The sequence below is a fragment of the Pogona vitticeps genome, chromosome 2 (genome assembly GCF_051106095.1).
Source record: "Pogona vitticeps strain Pit_001003342236 chromosome 2, PviZW2.1, whole genome shotgun sequence".
Taxonomy (NCBI): Eukaryota; Metazoa; Chordata; class Lepidosauria; order Squamata; family Agamidae; genus Pogona; species Pogona vitticeps.
In genome coordinates, this window is record NC_135784.1 from 169,200,020 (window position 1) to 169,218,760 (window position 18,741).

Sequence of the window (18,741 nt, forward strand, 5' to 3'; positions counted from 1 at the left end):
TTGCAAGGTGTCAGAGGCAGACCTCCATCTCCTCCCCACAGCATCCCACATGATCCCAGACAGACAAGAGTAGAGATGGGCACGAAACCTCTGGTTTGGCCATTTCGTGTGGCTCATTTCTTGTTGAGCAGCTGATCTGCCATTCTGCGCCCTGCCCCCCTTCAGCAGGGGACCTCCTGGCGCCAAGTCCTCCTGTCCTGCCTCCTCTGGGTGCTGCCTCCCAAGTGGGTGCCCATCTCTAGAAAGATCTTCTGTTATCCTTATTGTCTAGCTGTATCTCGAAATGCCCAGAGGTATAGGAGGCCCAAGAATAGGAGAATCATATGGGGACAGGATAATACGCATAGGGTATGGTGTGGAAAGGAGGCACCCTGGCTCCCCTATGGAACTGCCTGTGCCCCTAAATGCCAAATGACTGAAGATCAGTGTTAAGCCTGAAGGACTCTCTTCACTTCCTTTGAAAGGGAATCCCGCCTTCAAGGCCAAGGGCTAAAGACCGAAAGGTGTGCTACCTGTTCTGGATTCTTCCACCATTTCTCCCACTGGTCTGTGTAATTGGCTGTGATCGACAGGTAGCCAATGGGAGCATCAAACCAGACGTAGAACACCTACATCAAGACAAAGAAAGAAGCATGACTCATAGAAGGCGGGCCAGAAGTGTACACACAGATTACGTTAGCTAGGGTTCCAGTTACACAGCCACTTACTGCACATGTCTTGGCTACAACGTAGCTTAAAACTTGGGCATCATTTTTTCATGCACCATTTTACAGAAATTCATACCACTGGCATTACTTTTCCTCCAGTAAGTCTCTCCATTCAGCTCAGCCCTCTCCCCCAAGGCCACGCTTGTAGAGACTATGTGAAATTCTTCACAGATGAGTTAGTAAATAGTCCTTCCATCCATGAAGAATTAATACTTGCATATTTCTGTGTAAAGTGCTAGGGTTATAGTAGATGATTGCAGGATGTATTTAAGAACTAAGCCATGGGTACAACTCTTGAAAGAAAAAGAAGACCAATGCTCTGCTGAGTGTTATTACTCAGACGAATATTAGAAATGTTTTGATCTCTGAGAAATGGCCAGTACAATTATTGTATCAAGATGGTTACTGTACAATTAAAAAAACAACAACAGCACAAATAGTTTCCTGTGCTCTGTTATAATGCACATCAGTGACTACCAACCTTAGGTAACCCAGGTGTTCTTGGACTGCAATTCCCAGAAGCCTCCACCATCAGCTGGGTGGGCCGGGGCTTCTGGGAGTTGCAGTCCAAGAACACCAGGGTTATTCAAGGCTGGGGAACCCTTGAGGTATGCTTTTCCTCCAGCCCCCCAGAGCAATTCCCTTCCTGTCTCTCAGACCTACCACTTACTGCTTGCGCCCTTGTCAGTTTTGCAGAAATAGCGGGCGCCTTCCCTGTGCGACCCCAGGAAAGGACACAAGTCTTGCACCACAATGCGAAAGAAAGGGCCTCCAGCCACATAACGCCAAGATCTGGCCCTGAGCCACCGGTGCCGGGGCCCTCATTCAACCACTCACCTTCTCACGGAAGCCGTCCAACGGGACTGGTGTGCCCCACTTCAGGTCACGAGTGATGCAACGTGGCTTCAGGCCATCGCGGATCCAGGATCGAGCGATGTATCTTGCATTGGGGGTCCAGTCTCCAGTGGACTGGGAGAAAGACAGCCACTTCTCCAGTTTCTCTTCCAGCTGACCATGGGGCAAGAGGGCAGAGACCATTATATCTCCGAGCCACAAGGCGTCTGGGATGTGCCATGCGCTCCTATGGATACCATTCCTATGTATACAGCACATCACGCCCACACGGCCCTGCCCATCAGAAGAACCACTCTTTCTAACGCAGGGACGGGCAACTTCCCTACCCATCCAATACCTCCTTCCTCCATAGGCAAAATACCTGGGGGGGTGTCACACACGGGAAGTAGGCAGGGTGAAAGAGAACAGTGGGGCAGGCAAGAAACCAGAGTATGCAATCCAACCCCTCCTCTAGCCACCTCCCCCATTTTATGACCCCCTTTAGTCTCTCTCTTCATTTAGTGGGATGCAGAAGAGGGACTGCTCTTGCGAAAGAAGTCTAAATTTAGGCAGAGGGGGTGCAGGAGACCAAATCGAGGGTTCTTGTCCCGACCACAGTCACAAACACAAAGGGAGACTCACCTTGGGCAGGTCAAGGAAGAGGTGCTGAGAAGATTTCACCACAGGGGTCCCTTGACAAACTTTGCACACAGGTTTCTGCCAGAAAAGGAAGTGGAAAAGAAAGAGGGAGAGAGAGAGAGAGAGAGAGAGAGAGAGAGAGAGAGAGAGAGAGAGAGAGAGAGAGAGGAGCAAAGCAAACGCAACAGGGGAGCAAGATGAAGAGCACATTCCATGCTATGGCCTGTGCCAGCTGCTGGGTGCTCAGAAGACACCACGGGCTGAATCTTGCCCTCCTATGGACTCTCTGCTAGAGCAGAAAGAAATGGGTAGGGCTGCTGCATCCAGCTTAGCGAGTCAGGCATCAGGCTGAGGAGCCAGGCTTGGGAGTTCGATCCCCCTGCAGTGCATTCCATCTCGATATTTGCCCCCTTTCCCCAGACAGGTGGAGTGCCGTACCTTGAGTTCGGTGGCATTGATCAGTTTGCCACATTTGTCACACTGGTCCCCCCGGGCTTCTTCATAGTTGCAGAAGGGGCAAGTGCCTTCCACAAAGCGGTCAGCTAGGAAGCGGTCACATTTCTCACACTTCAACTGATCCACAGTTTCCCTCAGCAAATAGTCGTGTTCCAGAAGCCGCTGGAAGATGTCTTGGGCTATCCTGAGAAAGGAAAGGCAGGAGACAGAAGGAGGAGGAGCAGCCTCGAATCTTCTCCAAGGCCACTCCCCGCAGAATCAAAACTGTACCAGGGAAACATGGCAATCCGTAGGTGAATGAATGCCTGGGGGGGGGCGTGGTCTTAAAGAATGCTGGCTTATCAGGTGATCTACTCTCTTCAAGGTGATGTGTTTTTAACGGGCAGTGCAAAAATGGGCAGGACACCTCCAAGTTTTAAAATAGGAAACAGGGTGATCCCTCTTGTTCATACAACATGTAAGTGCAGGTAACAAGAAGCGTTACTTGCATCCTGCCAAATTACGAGCCATGCACTCCAAGACAGATACAGAGCGGTAAAGATACAGAGCAGTAAAAAATTAGACTGAGTCGTTGACACCTCTTTGTCTACAGGCAGGGACAAATACAATTGGGTTGACATTCAAAGTGCTGGTCATCGCCTAAAAAGCCTTATAGAACTTGGGTCCAGGCTACCTGAAGGCCTGTATCTCCCCATATGAGCCTTCTTGGCATTCAAGTTCATCAAAAGAGGCCCTTCTCTCGGTCCGTTTGCTAGTGCAGGCACGGCTGATGGCGAGACATGCGAGAGGGCCTTCCCTGTCGCTGTTCCTGGGTTGCGGCATGCTCTCCCTCAGGTCAGGTCGGGCACCCTCCCTTTTATTCTTCCACCGACAGCTGAAGACCCATCCCTTTTTAACAACCATGAGTGAATTCCTGAATCTTAAGAATTGAGATAGTTTTTAATGTTTACTTGCCTTTAAATATTCAACTGTATTTTACTTAGCATATAGAGTAATAGCTTTTTCATGTTTAATTTATTGTGCTTTTAATTCTATTCCTTTTAATATTGTGAGCTGCCTTGGGTCCCTTTATTGAGAGAAAGGTGGCCTATAAATAAACAAATAAAATAAATAAGTACGTTGGGAGAGGTGGAACTTGATACCACCCAAGCATCTCAAACAAACCCTTTACGCTTCAGCTGCCATCTGGGAACTTTGTTTTAATTACAGATCCTGAAGCTTAAATATTGAGCCAGGAGGATTTGGGGACTTTTCCATCCAAGCTCCAGGCCTGTTATCCCCATTCAGGAGAAAAGTCCTGCAGGATACGAAAGCTTGCCTATTTATGATATTATAGTGCCCCAAATAAAGGTCCACCTCTTTTTGTTATGCAATGGGAGTTGCATGGACCTGCTTTCAAGGGGCTAAGTGTGAACTAAGCACTTCTGCATTGTGCAGAGAAGGTTCCACTGATCTGGTTGCAATTACAAAAAAATTATAGCAGGGGCTTTTGAGGATGCTGGACAAGACATCACTCCTTTCCACTAGATGTGCTGGTTAGGGCTGATGTGAGTTGTGGTTAACATTTTTTGGAGAGCCAGATGTCCCCCAGAACTCCTATGGCATGCAATGTGACTTGCTTGTTAGATCTGTCTGTCTGTTTCCTGATGACACCGTGTTGTTTGGATGGTGTAATGGACATTGATGGGAGATCTAGTGGTAGGCAAACATCTTGACAGCCACACGGCTGGAAGTGTGATCTCTTCCAGTCATACAAGTAAACACAACCTAAACCAGTACAGTGGTGCCTCGCATAACGAGCATTGCGATGTTTAGATAGGGAAAACATCGCATTGCGATGATCAGTAAGCGTTTCGCTTACCGATCTTCGCGTTGCGATGTTTTAAGAACAGCTGATCGGCGGCTCCAAAATGGCCGCCGCAAGCATTTTCGCGGGCTGCCCTCGCTTACCGAGGCGGCGAAAATGGCGGCGCTATGGAGGATCTTCGCTCAACTGTGAGTTTTCGCCCCATAGGAACGCATTAAACGGAGTTTAATGCGTTCCTATGGGGTTTTTCCTATCTGTATAGCGATGTTTCCAGATAGCAACGATTAATCCGGAACGGATTAACATCGCTATGCGGGGCAACACTGCATTTCTGTTTGTTCTAATTAATACTTTCAGATACTGGTCAAGAGTCTGCCTACTGAGAGTGAGGAATGAATTACTGAGAAAATTACTTGCATCAGTTTACTACTAAGCTGGATGTACTACCAAACACCAAAATCAAGTTACTAAAGGGTCTGAACTCCATCATTTATTTAGTTTATCAATTAGCCCCCTACTGGGTCCATGATGTGGAACATCTGATGACCAATGTCACCACAACCTATTTTGCGATAAACCAATGACAACTGCACCATCTCAATTCAGAACAAAAAATCCACAGTCCAACCTCTGTCACCCTTCAATGATCAACTCAACATGGTAAACAAAAATTACTAGCCACCAAGAAATATGCATTTATATATACTTATTTGTATATGTAGTGAATTACACCTCTTTGTCATTCACTGCTGGAAGGAAAACAACTTTTGAATACCTCTCAGACTAACAGAAGATGGCAACTGCCATAACTCAGCAGCTATTTCCACAGCTAAAAGAACATTGCACTTGACCACCATCACGCCTCAAATGCTTTCCATGAAAAGACACTTACAAATGTTTAAAATAATATTTAAAAAAAATAGCTGTGTGCTTTCAGGCATTATAAACAGGTGAGAGGGATTGGGAGACAGACAGTAATTGTGATTACAGAAATAGTAGTCAAGCCAGTCCGTCTTTGGTCTGTTTCCAAAATGGAACTCACAATCAGCCAACTGTACACTATCACCACACTGAGCTAACATGAGGTTAGAGAGAGAGAGTGAGAGAGAGAGAGAGAGAGAGAGAGAGAGTCACACATGCTTCTCTTTCCCAAAGTGACTGTGCTCTCAGGACATACGTGGTTTGTTGAGGCGTGGTCGTGCGGCCAAAATAGTCAAAGGAGATTTCAAACCACTGGTAGATGTGGTCATGGACAGCGTAGTACTTATCACAGATCTGCTTTGGTGTCAGCCCTTCCTCCATAGCCTTTGTCTCCGTTGCGGTGCCGTATTCATCTGTTCCACACAAATACAACGTGTTCCAGTTGCGCAGACGACAATACCTGGATGGGAAATGGCCATCAGTTACAAGCACTGAAGCAGGATACTCATACTACCTCCCAAGCCCTGGTGGCATGAGGACAACCCATACACCTAAGACTGAAATGATAAGGTAGGTGTAACCATCTCCTCCTTTTAAAGGGAGCCCAATAACCCAAGCATTTTGGGGATGAAGAAAGAAATCCTTGCAGGTTCATTCTGTGTTGGGTCTTAGGGGCCTCGTGGCCATATTCCTGGATATGGCCAGCAGAAAAGGGATATGCTGGGACTTTACCTGGCAAAGGTATCAGCACTGAGGACGCAACCAATGATGTTCCCAAGATGAGGGACATTGTTGACATAGGGGAGTGCGCTGGTGATCAGCACATTCTTCATGCCTTCCACCGGCATTCTGGGAAGAAAAAAACAAAGGAAAGGAACTGAGATGTCAAAGGAGGAAAGAGGCTGGATCATGCTGTGAGGCCCCCAAGATGGAGGCAATGATAGGAGTGCCGTCGCTCCCGAAGAATACCCATCACACCCAGACATCCCCACCGCGTTGGGAAGAGAAAGGTGTGGAGACCCCTGATTGGGGGAAGGAGAGCACCGGACCCCTTACCCTGAACAAAGGGGTAGACACCCAAGATTTGGAGGCGGTTCTGAAAGAGTTAACCATTACCCGGGAACCGGGGAGGGTTCTGGCGGGAAACCGAGGGGTGGAGATTGAGGCTGGGGTAGGGGATATAAGGGGAAAGTCGAGGGACATTCCAGGCGGTTGGGAGTGGGGATGGATGGAGGATCCCTGGACCCATAAATGGGAGCAGGTCCGGGTTCCTCATGAAGAGGCGGAGAAGCGTCGTCAGTTGGGACTGAAACCCCGGCCTTCGTATTGGGGTGAAACGGAGGCAAAGGAGTGGAGAAGAAAACTCCGCGAGGAACGGGAGGCAGTGGCCCGTGAGTTAGAGAGAAAGAGGCAATGGCATATCGCCAAACTGAGGAAGTTGGGGGGTTACCCGGCCCCTGGGGGACAGAAGGAGGAGATGGGTCATCCCGGGATGGCTGGAGTGGAGATGAAGAGACACTACCGTTAATTTCATTGGAAGAAGCACTGGACCCTGGGCTAGGATTTGTGCCGCCTATAACAGATCCCTGGAACCCAGAGACGACAAACCCGTTTGTAAATAGTTTATGGACACCGTTAAAACCAAGCCATGTTTTGCAAGAGTCTCTAAACCCCTTTGTGGGGGGAAATCCTGTTGGTGTTACTGTGGCAATAAATACAGATCCTTTGGATGTACCTCCACCGCCTTGTCCGTTTTTTGGGGAACAGACAGCCTTACCAAACGAACCTTCACACATGCTCCATGGGGATGCCAGAACATTATATTGTAACCAGAGGTAGTAATGTGTCTCCTGGGCAATCTGCAATTTAATTATCTATAAACGCATGATGAGTAGCTTTGGGCAACACTTTGCACACAAAGTCCTCTGATATTCTTGACAAAATTGAGAAATGTTTGGGTTGAAGTCCTCCTAGTTCTGGAGCAACGTGATGATACTGCCTAGATTTAGTTCCCCAATCTAGTGGGACCCAATGAGGATCAATGCAACACCAGGATTAGTACAATCGAATCTTGGAGATGGGAGAGATCTAACACAGTGGTGTAGGTTGGCTGTTGGAAGGCCTGCTTTCCGTGGAAAGGCATTTTGTTTGAGCAAAAAAACAGTGGTTTCAAATCAGTAGGTTTCTCTTTAGGGACTTAGACCAATAGCCCCTAGACAGTCTTCCTGCTGCTGTGACTCCCTCCAAGGCAAACCGCAATCCAGATGCAAAGAAGATCTCCACATTTTCCTTAAAAAGACGATGGTACATACCAGGTGTAAAAATGCGTCCTGGACCTAAGAGATGCACAACAGGAAATGCTGTGCTCTAGTTCCGCACAAGGTCATGCCAAGATGCGAGACCACGGTCCGAGACCATAATATGAAGCAGTCTTCATATTATGCCGTTCATTACATTGCAAGTAAAACTTTGTCTTAAAAAAGCAAACACTGAAAATGAGTCCTAGGAAATAAATGGAACCCCTCTCTCCCCAATTTTTCTCAGGCTTTCACACCTCTGTGCTTCGGCTGCCAAAATGCAAGATCCTTTCCCAGCAAAGCTGTACAAAGGGAAAACAGAAGCTGTTTCATTTAGCAACAGAGAAGCCTGCATCATCTAAAGTAGGATATGAAGGCTATCATCATCTTAGAACTGCAGAGCTGGGAGGGACCTTATGGACCACTGAGTCCAGCCCCTGTGAAAGAGGCACCAAGGGGAATCAAACTCGCAACCTCTGGCTCCACAGCCAGATGCCTAAACCACTGAACTATCCAGCAGTTCTCACATGCCATTATTTGGAATGTCAGAGAGCAAAACAGAACCATAGCTTTGTTCAGAAGCCTTCTTTGGACCATGGGTATGACTTCCACTATGGCACTTCAGACCAGCAAGGTTGCTTACATGGGGTGCTGTGGCTTCCAAGGTTTCGGCAGGCTGGCCAGTCCCTGGCTCCAAACGTCTGCGATGGCTGCAATCTCCTCCTCCGACAGCTGATGGTGGGCCAATTCCTCTTCCTTGGGAGAGGGAGAAAAACGAGTCTTTAGACTTCTTTTAGGAGGTGAATTTCCACCACCCCAAGTGTTAGGCAACACCCACTGCTAGCCACACACGGTATGTGGCCATCTCTACACCAGTGCCAAGGGTGTTATACAGTGGTGCCTCACTTAACGAGCGATGCGTTTTTTGCGATTGCTAATGCAATCGCATTGTGATGTTTTAGATAGGGAAAACATTGCATTGCGATAATCGGTGTTTCACTTACCGATCTTCGCATTGCGATGTTAGGGAAACAGCTGATCGGCGGTTCCAAAATGGCCGCCGGCTGCAGAAAATGGCCACCCGCAGCATTTTCGCGCCCTGCCCTCACTTACCGAGGTGGTGAAAATGGCGGCCGGATGGGGAATCTTCGCTTACCGGTGAGTTTTCCCCCATACAAACGCATTAAACAGAGTTTAATGCGTTCCTATGGGATTTTTCTTTCCGTATAGCGATGTTACCGGATAGCGACGTTAATCCTGGAACGGATTGACGTCGCTATACGGGGCACCACTGTAGTTTGGAACAGCCACTATAGCACAAGCACAGCAACGCTGTTTAAAGTGACCCTTCTTGGGCATGGAGCAGGTTTGGGTTGGCTTGCAAAGTTCTGTTATGTCGTGTGATCACCAGGAAATTGCTTGCATCTTGGAACACTCAAGCCAGGGTGTATGTCCCAGCTTCTGCCAACAAAGCAGTTCGAAAGCATGTAAAAATGCAAGTAGATAAATAGGTACTACCTTGGTGGGAAGGTAACAGCATTCCGTGTCTAGTCGCGCTGGCCACATGACCACGTAAGATTGTCTTCGGACAAACACTGGCTCTACGGCTTGGAAATGGGGATAAGCACTACGCCCTAGAGTCAGACACGACTGGACTAAATATCAAGGGGAACTTTTACCTTTACCTGGAACACTCAAGCCAGGAAAATATCTTGCACCAAACCATGCCATGAATGTTTCAAAATGCAAACATTTCCCTCTCAGTCCATCCTACACCCTCAATCCCATTTTTGTGGGGAGCTACTTGTATGCGGGGGGGGGGAAGCTTTTTTTAAAAAAAGGATCAGACATTCATCTCTGCAATTTCCCATCTGTTGTGCAAGAGAGTAAAGTTAAAGAATGGAGGTAGCTGTCCTTGAAAGTCTGGGATCCCCACCCCAACTGAAACAACAGAAAGCAAAACAATACCTTTGCTTCATTTGTTGCTGGTTTCTCAAAGGCCAAGTTCGGTGTAGAGTGTTTCTGCAGATACGCTTTGAGCTCCAGCAGTCCTTTGGATGTCCATACGGCCTCAACGGCCTTCTTGCAATACTCCTTCAGATTCATATTCTGGAACCACCTCCGTAGGGCTTTCAACTCATCTTTAAGATCAGCAGATTACTATTATTTCCAGTTGCAAAAAGACTTTGCCTTTTAGAGCACTCATTTATTAATATTCATTAAAATTAAGACTACAAAGGAGACTCACGGAGTCCACAAGACAGGATTCTACCAGTGCCACTGCCTGTGGAGGAGACACCACTCAGCATAACAGTTACCGTGACCAAGAAAAGCACTACAGAAATCCCTTGGTAGTTCCGAGGCAAAGAGGTTTCCTAGCCTCAGATAACCAACAAGCTAAGCTTTACCCCAATTTCCAAACTCTCTGGAGCCCCCCGGTGATTTTTTTTAAAAAAAGTTTACGAAGGGGTTCAGGACTGTTGCAAAATCCTTCCCTGAATAAAAAGTTTGCCCCCACAAAACTAATCTTTCCCTGCAGTGTATGGTTGTAACAATATGTGTGATATGTTTGCAACAGCAGCCTTTCTGGGGGTGGAGGCATATGAGCCCCTCCCCAGGACATTTGGAGAACCTGGAACATTTGAAGGAGGCCACAGACAAGCAATTCTTCACACACTGCCTTTTAAGGTTTGATATGCGACTCAAAACAATCCTGATTCAACCTATATTTCTTTCATATTCTGTTTACGGCCGTGGCCCAAAAAAAGGGTGAAAAGGGCTGTACTAGAGCACATTCCAGGTGTAACAGTGAGGTTTGAGTAGTCAACTGGCCATTCATTCCCTTTCAGCTGGCTCTGTGCAACATGCCAGGTTGTTCAGTGAGACTGCCTGGTGCAGAAAAGGTTCTCTGAAAATAAGAGAGGGAATCATCCACATCTCTCCATTACTGGGGGAGGCGAGAGCTCCCCCCCAAACACACAGGCGTGAAGGAAAGAGAGCGAAAACTACCCGAAGAGTCTCATCCATGCCAGCAGCCAAGGGGCAGATAAAAACTACCACCTATGATGTTAACACACGGCCCCAAAATGATACACAAAGGTCACTGGCAGCATCTCTTACCTGGCAAGAAAGACTCATCCCTTAACAGAGGGAAGAGGGATCCCCATAAAGCAACATCAACAGCCGACTCAGCATCCTGGATTAAAAGGTCAGGAAAATTTTGTTCGTTAAGCAGGAGCAAAGGAGGGGCAGGATGAGCATTTGCCACCTAATCACAAGCCACTTCCCAAAAGTTTATAGGCATGCAGGAAAAAAATACTCAGTATTTTCCTCCAAGGTTCATGTTGCCAGAAGAAGCTAATATTGCAGGGGAAACCAATAACTTACTTTCAATGTAACTCTTATATTTGAATGATGTAGCCCCAACATAGAATCCCTGGTATATAGGGACCCAACTGGGCTGGATTACCAGTTGGTTCTTTCCATACGTGCAGCTAGATTTTCTGGAGACCATTTAAAAATGTGCACTACATTACATCAAAATTATTTTCAAAACATGTGAATGACACATACATTGTGATACAGATACTGCATTGTAAATTTCATTCACATATTTTATTTATTTATTTACAGTGGTGCCTCCCATAGCGATCGCTCCATTTAGCGACAAAATCACTTTGCAACGAACATTTTGCGATCGCAAAAGTGATCGCTTTGCGATGTTCCCTATGGGGTATTTTCGCTTTGCGATGACCGATCATCGCAAAGCGACCTTTTTCGCACAGCTGATCGGCGGTTTCAAAATGGCTGCTGGAAAAATCATGGCCGCCCGCTGTTTTCTGGGACGGATTCCTCGCTTAAGAGGCACCAGAAATGGCTGTGCTATGGAGAATCTTCGCTGAACTGTGAGTTTTAAGCCCAAAGGAACGCATTAATCACGTTTTAATGAGTTTCTATGGGCTTTTTTATTTTGCATTGCAATGTTTTCGTTCTGCAGCGATTTTTGTGGAACGAATTAACGTCGCAATGTGAGGCACCACTGTATTTATTTATTTACCTTTTATCCCACTCCTATGAGTGTCATAGCACTACTCTGGGCGGATAACAGCTCGTAAAACAGAAATAAAAATAGAAACTTTTACATAAGATAACTTACATTTTAAAATGATCTCCCGGAACTGCACATATAGGAAGAATAAGCTGATGCTTCAGCCCAATCTGGTCCCTACATATCTGGGACTGTATTCCGTGGCTACATCATAAGTAACATTGCATTCAAAATTCAGCCTTCATTATTTATCTTGAAAGAGCAAAGTTCTGCTCCTTAAGATCATAACGATGCTTACTAAACTAAACAAAAAATAAACCCCAAGAATAAAGCATTTAGAGGTTTTCTCCCTCTTCTTCTTAAGTCTTTATAAGAAAAGACCCGCATATAACCAAATGTTGCAAACAGCCAGTTCCAGGTTGAAACCAGTGGGCCCCACAAGACTAAGGAGTTACCACTTCTGGATGGTCTCCCCTCAGCCTGCCAAATTTTCATCAAGAAACGAAGCAGTGTTGCCCATTCTGCTACATAGAGATTTTTACTTACCCCAACAAAGTAAGAAGTGCCCTTTTTGTTAAGGGTCTGATCAATGTAGTTCAGCGGTTTCTTGATGATCCCCCAAATCTCCTCTCCTTTCTTTCCTTGGACCACATGAAGATACAAGGCTGAAGACAAAGCAGGCTAAGAGAGACACCAAAGAAAGGAGGCAATATTAACTTATTTTGTTGCCCCCCTTTGTTGCTTTCTGCTCTTGCTTGAAATTTAGGCTGCAGTCTTCCCTGTTTTATTAGGAAAATAATGCAGTATATGGGGAAAGCTGGAAATTTCTCTGCATCAAAGCTACTTCCAAAAAGACTACCACTCCCCAGAAACAAAATGGAGCTAACACAAAACAGAAGACAAAAGTGAGCCAAGAGGAACCGGCTCCATTCTAAAGAGCTGGGTTCACCATAGTGGGAGATTTGGCTCTACACCCATGCAAAGGATCGCCTGTTCCTTTTAATTATACAGAACATCCAGAAACACTGAGGAATCTGAGAGTTCTCTCAATACATAGACAAGCCATCCCTTTCCACACCCACATCTTCACACATAATGACTGCCATTTTGACACCTCTTTTTCACTAACAAGATTTTCATTCCACCCTTTTTTACTACTACCCCATTAGGAGTAGTCACTTTAATCCCGAAGAAAGGGATGCAAAGCAGGTGAATATGCGCCATTTTTCAAGACCTGGAGAACTTTAGCCTCCTGTTCAGCAACGTCCTTCTCAAATAGCCCTTGAATTTCTTTCCTGCAACTGGAAGGGCATATGGAGAAAGAACTGCACAGGTGTCACCACAGTAATAGGGGGCAACATACCACAATATTTACAGACTTGGTAGTCCATCTTTCATTGACATAACGCATATAAAGATCTACTTCACCAGTCAGGGGCTGCCTGCAATATACAGATTCTCCTTCCATGGACTTCCCTTCCTCAAGACCAGGCATTTGGGTAGTACGATGAGCTGAGCCACAGTCTCATCTCAAGAGATCTAATGTAACCTGCACGGGTCAAACCACTTTCTTCCTGCGAAGAATCCCATCTCCTCTCTATGAACAACCGCAGGCTCCCCCATAACCCTCATATTGCTATTTCACACACCTCCAGCTCAGTTGCTTCCCACTCAAACAAATGATTGGCAAAATCACTCTGTTGCTGGCTAAAATCGCTGGTTTCCTTTCCAGATAAATGGAAAAAATACCTAGAAAACAAAAAAGAGAAAGAAAGTGAATGCTCCCCTTTAGATCTATCCACATGCCTTCACAGGCTCCTGCAAGATGAAACTATCAAGAAGCATTTGCTTGATTAGGAAAGGCTCTTGTGAAACTCTGCAAAGTGACCCCGAGAGCGATTTCTATCCCAGAATACCAAGCCCGGTTGTCTTGCAGATTCTTTCGCTTCTGGAGCGGAATGCTTGCTTCTCACAAAAAGCTTCTGCTAGACTGCTTGGTTCTCAGTCTTCTATTGCTAGCACACCAATATTACTTGTACATCATGTATCTGTGATTTATGCAGGCATTGTTTCAAACATCTAATATGGCATTGCAATCAAGGTGCTGAAAAACTGGGCCCAAAGCTCCTGGATCCAATCAACCTCTATCATCTTAATATAAGTGGAATTGCACAATGGATCCTTGAGGAAGTGTAAGAAAGGAAACAATATATGGTTTGCACTGGACAGTCTCACCAGAAGCAAGGATAAAACTAGGTTCTCACCCTGCTTCCTAAACTTGCCTTCCTTAACTTTTTAAACATCCTGCTATATTAAAAGAGACGACAGTATATGCCAATGCCAGTGACAGGCCTGGCTAGCTTCGCTCCCCAGGGCAGGTCGGCTGGACATGTGCCTGGTCCCTGTGACCCATCAAGGAGTCATTATCCAAACAGTGCTGCCATTCTTACTTTACACACGGCACTCCAGAATGTTAGAATCCATGCGACAGAAAAAGAGTTCTCATTCCACCTGTTACAACTTAAGAAACGTGCTTTACTCCCATGTCCTTTGTTTTACAGATGTGTTTCTAGTTGCCCATTGATTGAGGGAATGGCATTGTTCAAGGGTGGAACCATGGGGAATGTTTTGTGCTGTACAATGACTCAGGGAGGGCGATGACTCAGCTTACCATACTTTCCAAATGTCCCTTGTCATGATATAAGGAAAGGAGGGAGCAGAGGGCGTTTCTATGCTGAAGGGACAGAGTTAAGTGCACATCTGGATTGGTTCCTTTGAACATGCTCCAAGGCAAATTATTTTAATTAACAGCTTACTTTGTTCCATCTACTGTACTTCCTCGTGCGTAACATGGTATGATGGTTCATTTTAAAGACTGGCATGTTTTATGAGGCTTAAGCTTCTGTGAACGGTGGGTAAATGTCACAGACGGCCCCCCCACCTCTTCAGATGTACCTGAGGTATATTCCCCTCCCCCATGGAAAGGGACTCGTCAGATTCTCATAATCCAAACCTCTTATGAACAAAGGCATGGCAGACACTCTAAGGTTATGCCGAGAACCACACCTTTCTGCTTTAGCTTAACTCACAGTGGCTCCAACGGAGGAAGACATATCTCCCCTCACTCTTGCAGTTTCGGATGGGGTTTGGCTCTTCCTCTCCTCACCTGGTTTCCCTCTCTGGCCATTAAACCTGCTCCTTCTGCTGCAATATCATGCAAGAACCAATGCCTGGGCTGACCTGTCCTCTATTTCCATTTGGAGCCTTCCTATTGGACTGTGATGCTTCTTTTAAATTGTGAAGGCCTTGTATACATAGGCATGCAAAAGGAGTTGTGAGAAACAGTCGTACAGAAAGAAAGAAACACCCTCTCCCAAAATTCTGCCAGTTTTGTGTGGGCAAGAAACAGAAAGCAGAAAGACAATGCCTTTCTTGAACCTTAGAGTCACCAAGGACAAAGAACAAGTACAGCAGAGTATCCCAGCAATGTGTCCCTATATGTGCAGCAATCACACATTCTTACAAGAAAAACAGAAGTGATTAAGGGCAATGCTGAATTGGAAACAGGGAGCAATATGGCATGTCTACTGTAAGATGGCTCTTTATAGCTGTTTCACAAAGTTTCATTAGCAGCTTTGATTGTTTCTGAGACATTAAAAACAATTTAGAGGAAAGCCAATTTATGAGCAAATAGCTTTCTGAATCACAGTCTTAAGATGTTCATTATTAAAAACAGAACATCACCTTTTCCCTCTCCTTCCTCCATTCCACTTATCACCTAATACAGTATTCTGTGAAACTTGAAAAGTACTGTATCCAACTTCACAACTTCTCAGTGATCCCAATAAAGGTATTAGGCTGCTGCTGCCTGACCAAAAAGCAGCACACATATTTCAAGCAAAACACAGTTATACTCTTAGATTCTAAGAGAATCTAAGTAAATTCCTATAGGATATTGTGTTTCGTAAGTTAATATGGGTTTTGTTTATATCGGTAGACTATATATTTCAAACCACACGAACACAGTCTCTGACTCAGAACTTTGGAACAGAAAGTGAAATTCCTAAAAGCTATTGTGTGGGAACAATCAACAACAACAACAAAAGTGAAAGTTCTATGGATTCCAAGAACACATCAGTTTCTGTTTCTTATAATTCAATGCTCCAGGAACCTGATTTTAGGACTAAAACCATCAGAGTTTTATCCAGCATTAGTAGGAATTGTGAACAACGCACACATACATGTGCATACACACAATCATTCAAGTAACAGAACCAGCAACCAGCATTGAGAATGTAAGCCATGCATCCATTACTCCGTACTTACTGACAAATTGCATTTGTGGAGAAGAGAAAAGACCCATTTTCCAGCTGCAGAACAGGCAGACGTGACCGGGTGAGGAATGGAACAACAGGAGCTGCCAAAGAGGAACACACAGTATTCAGAGGTATAGTTAATATACTGTATTCTAAAAGATGATAGTTCTACTCTGTACAAAAGGCAAAGGTAAAGGTTCCCCTTGACAATTTTTTGTCCAGTTGTTTTCGACTCTAGGGGCCAGTGCTCATCCCCGTTTCCAAGCCATAGAGCCAGCGTTTTGTCCGAAGACAATCTTCCATGGTCACATGGCCAGTGCGACTTAGACACGGAACGCTGTTACCTTCCCATCAAGGTGGTCCCTATTTATCTACCTGCATTTGCATGCTTTCGAACCGCTAGGTTGGCGGAAAAAAAGGGGCTGGCAAACCCCATAATTATGCAATCCCTTCTGCTGCTTCTACCCGAATCCAAAGATCCAGTTAACTGGAGTCACAACAGAAAACAGTGAATTAAAAATTTCTGAGCACAAGGATTTGTACCAAGTAGCACAAATGAACTGAATTCACAATCCTTCAGACAAAAGTACACTCAGGGGTCACACCCTACCACTCCCACAGCTTTCATCCCTTTAGGTGTGAGTGTTCTGGGCAGTCAAGTCAGAACCAACTTAGAGCAACCCTAACAGGGCTTTCAAGGTAAGTGAGATACCAGTTCCAGACCCTCAATGAGCTTCCATGGTCAAGTGGGGATTTGAACCCTGTTCTCCAGAGTCCTAGTCCATCACTCTTATCCACTACACCACACTAGGAATCTTCAAAACTGTATAGCAAGCCAAGTTTCAGAAGGTGAAGCTTTATTGATTAATAATTTTTGTTTACATGCTGTTCTTCTATGCAAAGACAACCAGAATGGCAGACACCACAATAAAATAACAATCAAGCAATAACATGCATTGCATGAATGGTAAAAATACAAATCAAACAACCTGAAGCCTACCAAACAACTTTATCCTATATACACATAATGAATGTTTGCCATAGAAATGGTGCAAGTGCAGTTTCCTAATGTCCAAAAGCCTGCTGAAACCATTCCGCCTTGCATCCTCTCCCGAATCCCTCCAGAGATGTCATGCTTTGCAGCGACTCAGGAAGAGAACTGCCATAGTCATGTCCAAGAAAAGGAGGATCGGCCAGAGAAAAGTGACAATCTCAGCAGAAGAAAAGGAAGGAAGGGTGTGTGTAAGGATGAGTGGGAATGACCTGTCACGGGTAGGATTGTAACTTTTAATATGGGATTTAGTACACCCAGAAAAACGATCACATCCTCCTTCTGTATTCATCACCACAACCACTGATGGGGAGGCTGGAGCTGTCCAATCATCCCACAGCCCCCATTTGCATATAAAAAAGGGAAGATAAAGCCTCACCCTTGATCCTGGCTAAATCATTCTGACACAACAAGACAAGTGTCCTTTAAAATGAAAATGATGAATGAACAAGATGGATATAACAAGTGGAAAAACGGAGAGCATCCTTAAAGAACTGGGCTGTGTGGCTCATAAGTGGTGACACCACATAGACCCACATCACGCCGGTTCTGAAAAATGTACACTGGCTGCTGGTTGCTGCTCAGGCCCAATTCAAAGTGCTTACTTTGACATATAAAGCCCTAAACGGCTCAGGACCTGGTTACATAAAGGACCACCTTCTTCCATACGAGCCTGCCGATCCTCTAAGATCAGGCCAGGAGGCCCTCCTGAAGGTGCCATCCCTGAAAGAGGTGAGGGGGATGGCATGTCGAAATAGGGCCTTCTCAGCTATTGCCCCCCCAACTTTGGAATGCCCTCCCTATAGAGATCCGCCTGGCTCCGACACTTTTGGCTTTTTGGCGTCAGGCAAAGACCTTTCTGTTTAGCTAGCATTTCAATTAAATAGTATTCTTTAGCTGGCCATATGAGCAGCAGGATTTATTAATATTGATGTTTTAATGATTGTTTTTAATGTATAGGATATTATTAGAATATTGGCTATTTTCAATGGTTTTAATATTTTTAAAGTTTTAATATTGTTGTACGCCATTTATCATTACCAGTGGCCGCTCAGAGACCCCTGGAAATGCTAAAAAAAATCTTGTGAATTAAATTAAATCAATAAATAAAGTGGCAACTGACTTAGTTCACTTACACTTTCGTTTTTATTATAAAGCAGTGTTCTGGTGTTACAACTATTTTTTTTAAAAAAAAAAAATTCTCGCAAGAGGGACCAGGGAGGAAGACTGCGGTGTATGCGTGTGTGGGGGGGGGGGAGAGACAATATTCCCAATAAACCCAGCTGGGGACCCTCCAAGGATTTCTGGGCAAGGGGTGGCTTTGCACCACCTAGCAGACACTCACCGTCTTGCGGGAGCCACTGGAGCTCCACCGGGGCGCCCGTGGCTTTGGCGGCTGCCAGCACCTTCAGCCCTCCGGGGCTGCCTTCGCTGAGATGCAGCTTCATGCTTCGCCCTTTTCCAGCCACGCTTCTCCCCTGCCCAACTGATGCAACCAAGCCGGTCCCGGCTTATGAAGCGCCGCCGTCCCCTTGGCGCTCCACGCCTCTTCCACTCTCACGTCAACCGGGGATAGGGGGCGGCAGCGGCCCCTAAAGCCCGCCTTCTCTCCTCTGTCCGTCACACGCCCGTTTGAAGAAGGGTTGGGTTCTATACCTCCACGGG

General features: G+C 45.7%; 1 protein-coding gene across 2 annotated transcripts in view; it reads right to left on the minus strand.

Annotated features, from left to right (window-relative positions):
* The window catches only part of MARS1 (methionyl-tRNA synthetase 1), a 27,569-nt gene extending 8,834 nt beyond the window's left edge, over positions 1–18,735 (minus strand). Inside the window, exons 1-13 of one of the 2 annotated variants that reach the window (XM_020778532.3) lie at positions 18,422–18,735; positions 16,036–16,126; positions 13,359–13,458; positions 12,256–12,390; positions 10,782–10,857; positions 9,630–9,802; positions 8,305–8,417; positions 6,097–6,213; positions 5,621–5,824; positions 2,619–2,820; positions 2,184–2,258; positions 1,545–1,715; positions 513–608 (exon numbers count right to left, since the gene is read on the minus strand). In XM_020778532.3, the coding sequence (XP_020634191.3) occupies positions 513–608; positions 1,545–1,715; positions 2,184–2,258; positions 2,619–2,820; positions 5,621–5,824; positions 6,097–6,213; positions 8,305–8,417; positions 9,630–9,802; positions 10,782–10,857; positions 12,256–12,390; positions 13,359–13,458; positions 16,036–16,126; positions 18,422–18,524 (1,656 nt within the window). In that variant the 5' untranslated portion in view covers positions 18,525–18,735. The remainder of the gene's footprint in view (positions 1–512; positions 609–1,544; positions 1,716–2,183; positions 2,259–2,618; positions 2,821–5,620; positions 5,825–6,096; positions 6,214–8,304; positions 8,418–9,629; positions 9,803–10,781; positions 10,858–12,255; positions 12,391–13,358; positions 13,459–16,035; positions 16,127–18,421) is intronic. The other variant, XM_020778538.3, reaches the window with a different exon arrangement.
* Positions 18,736–18,741: the final 6 nt, after the last annotated feature.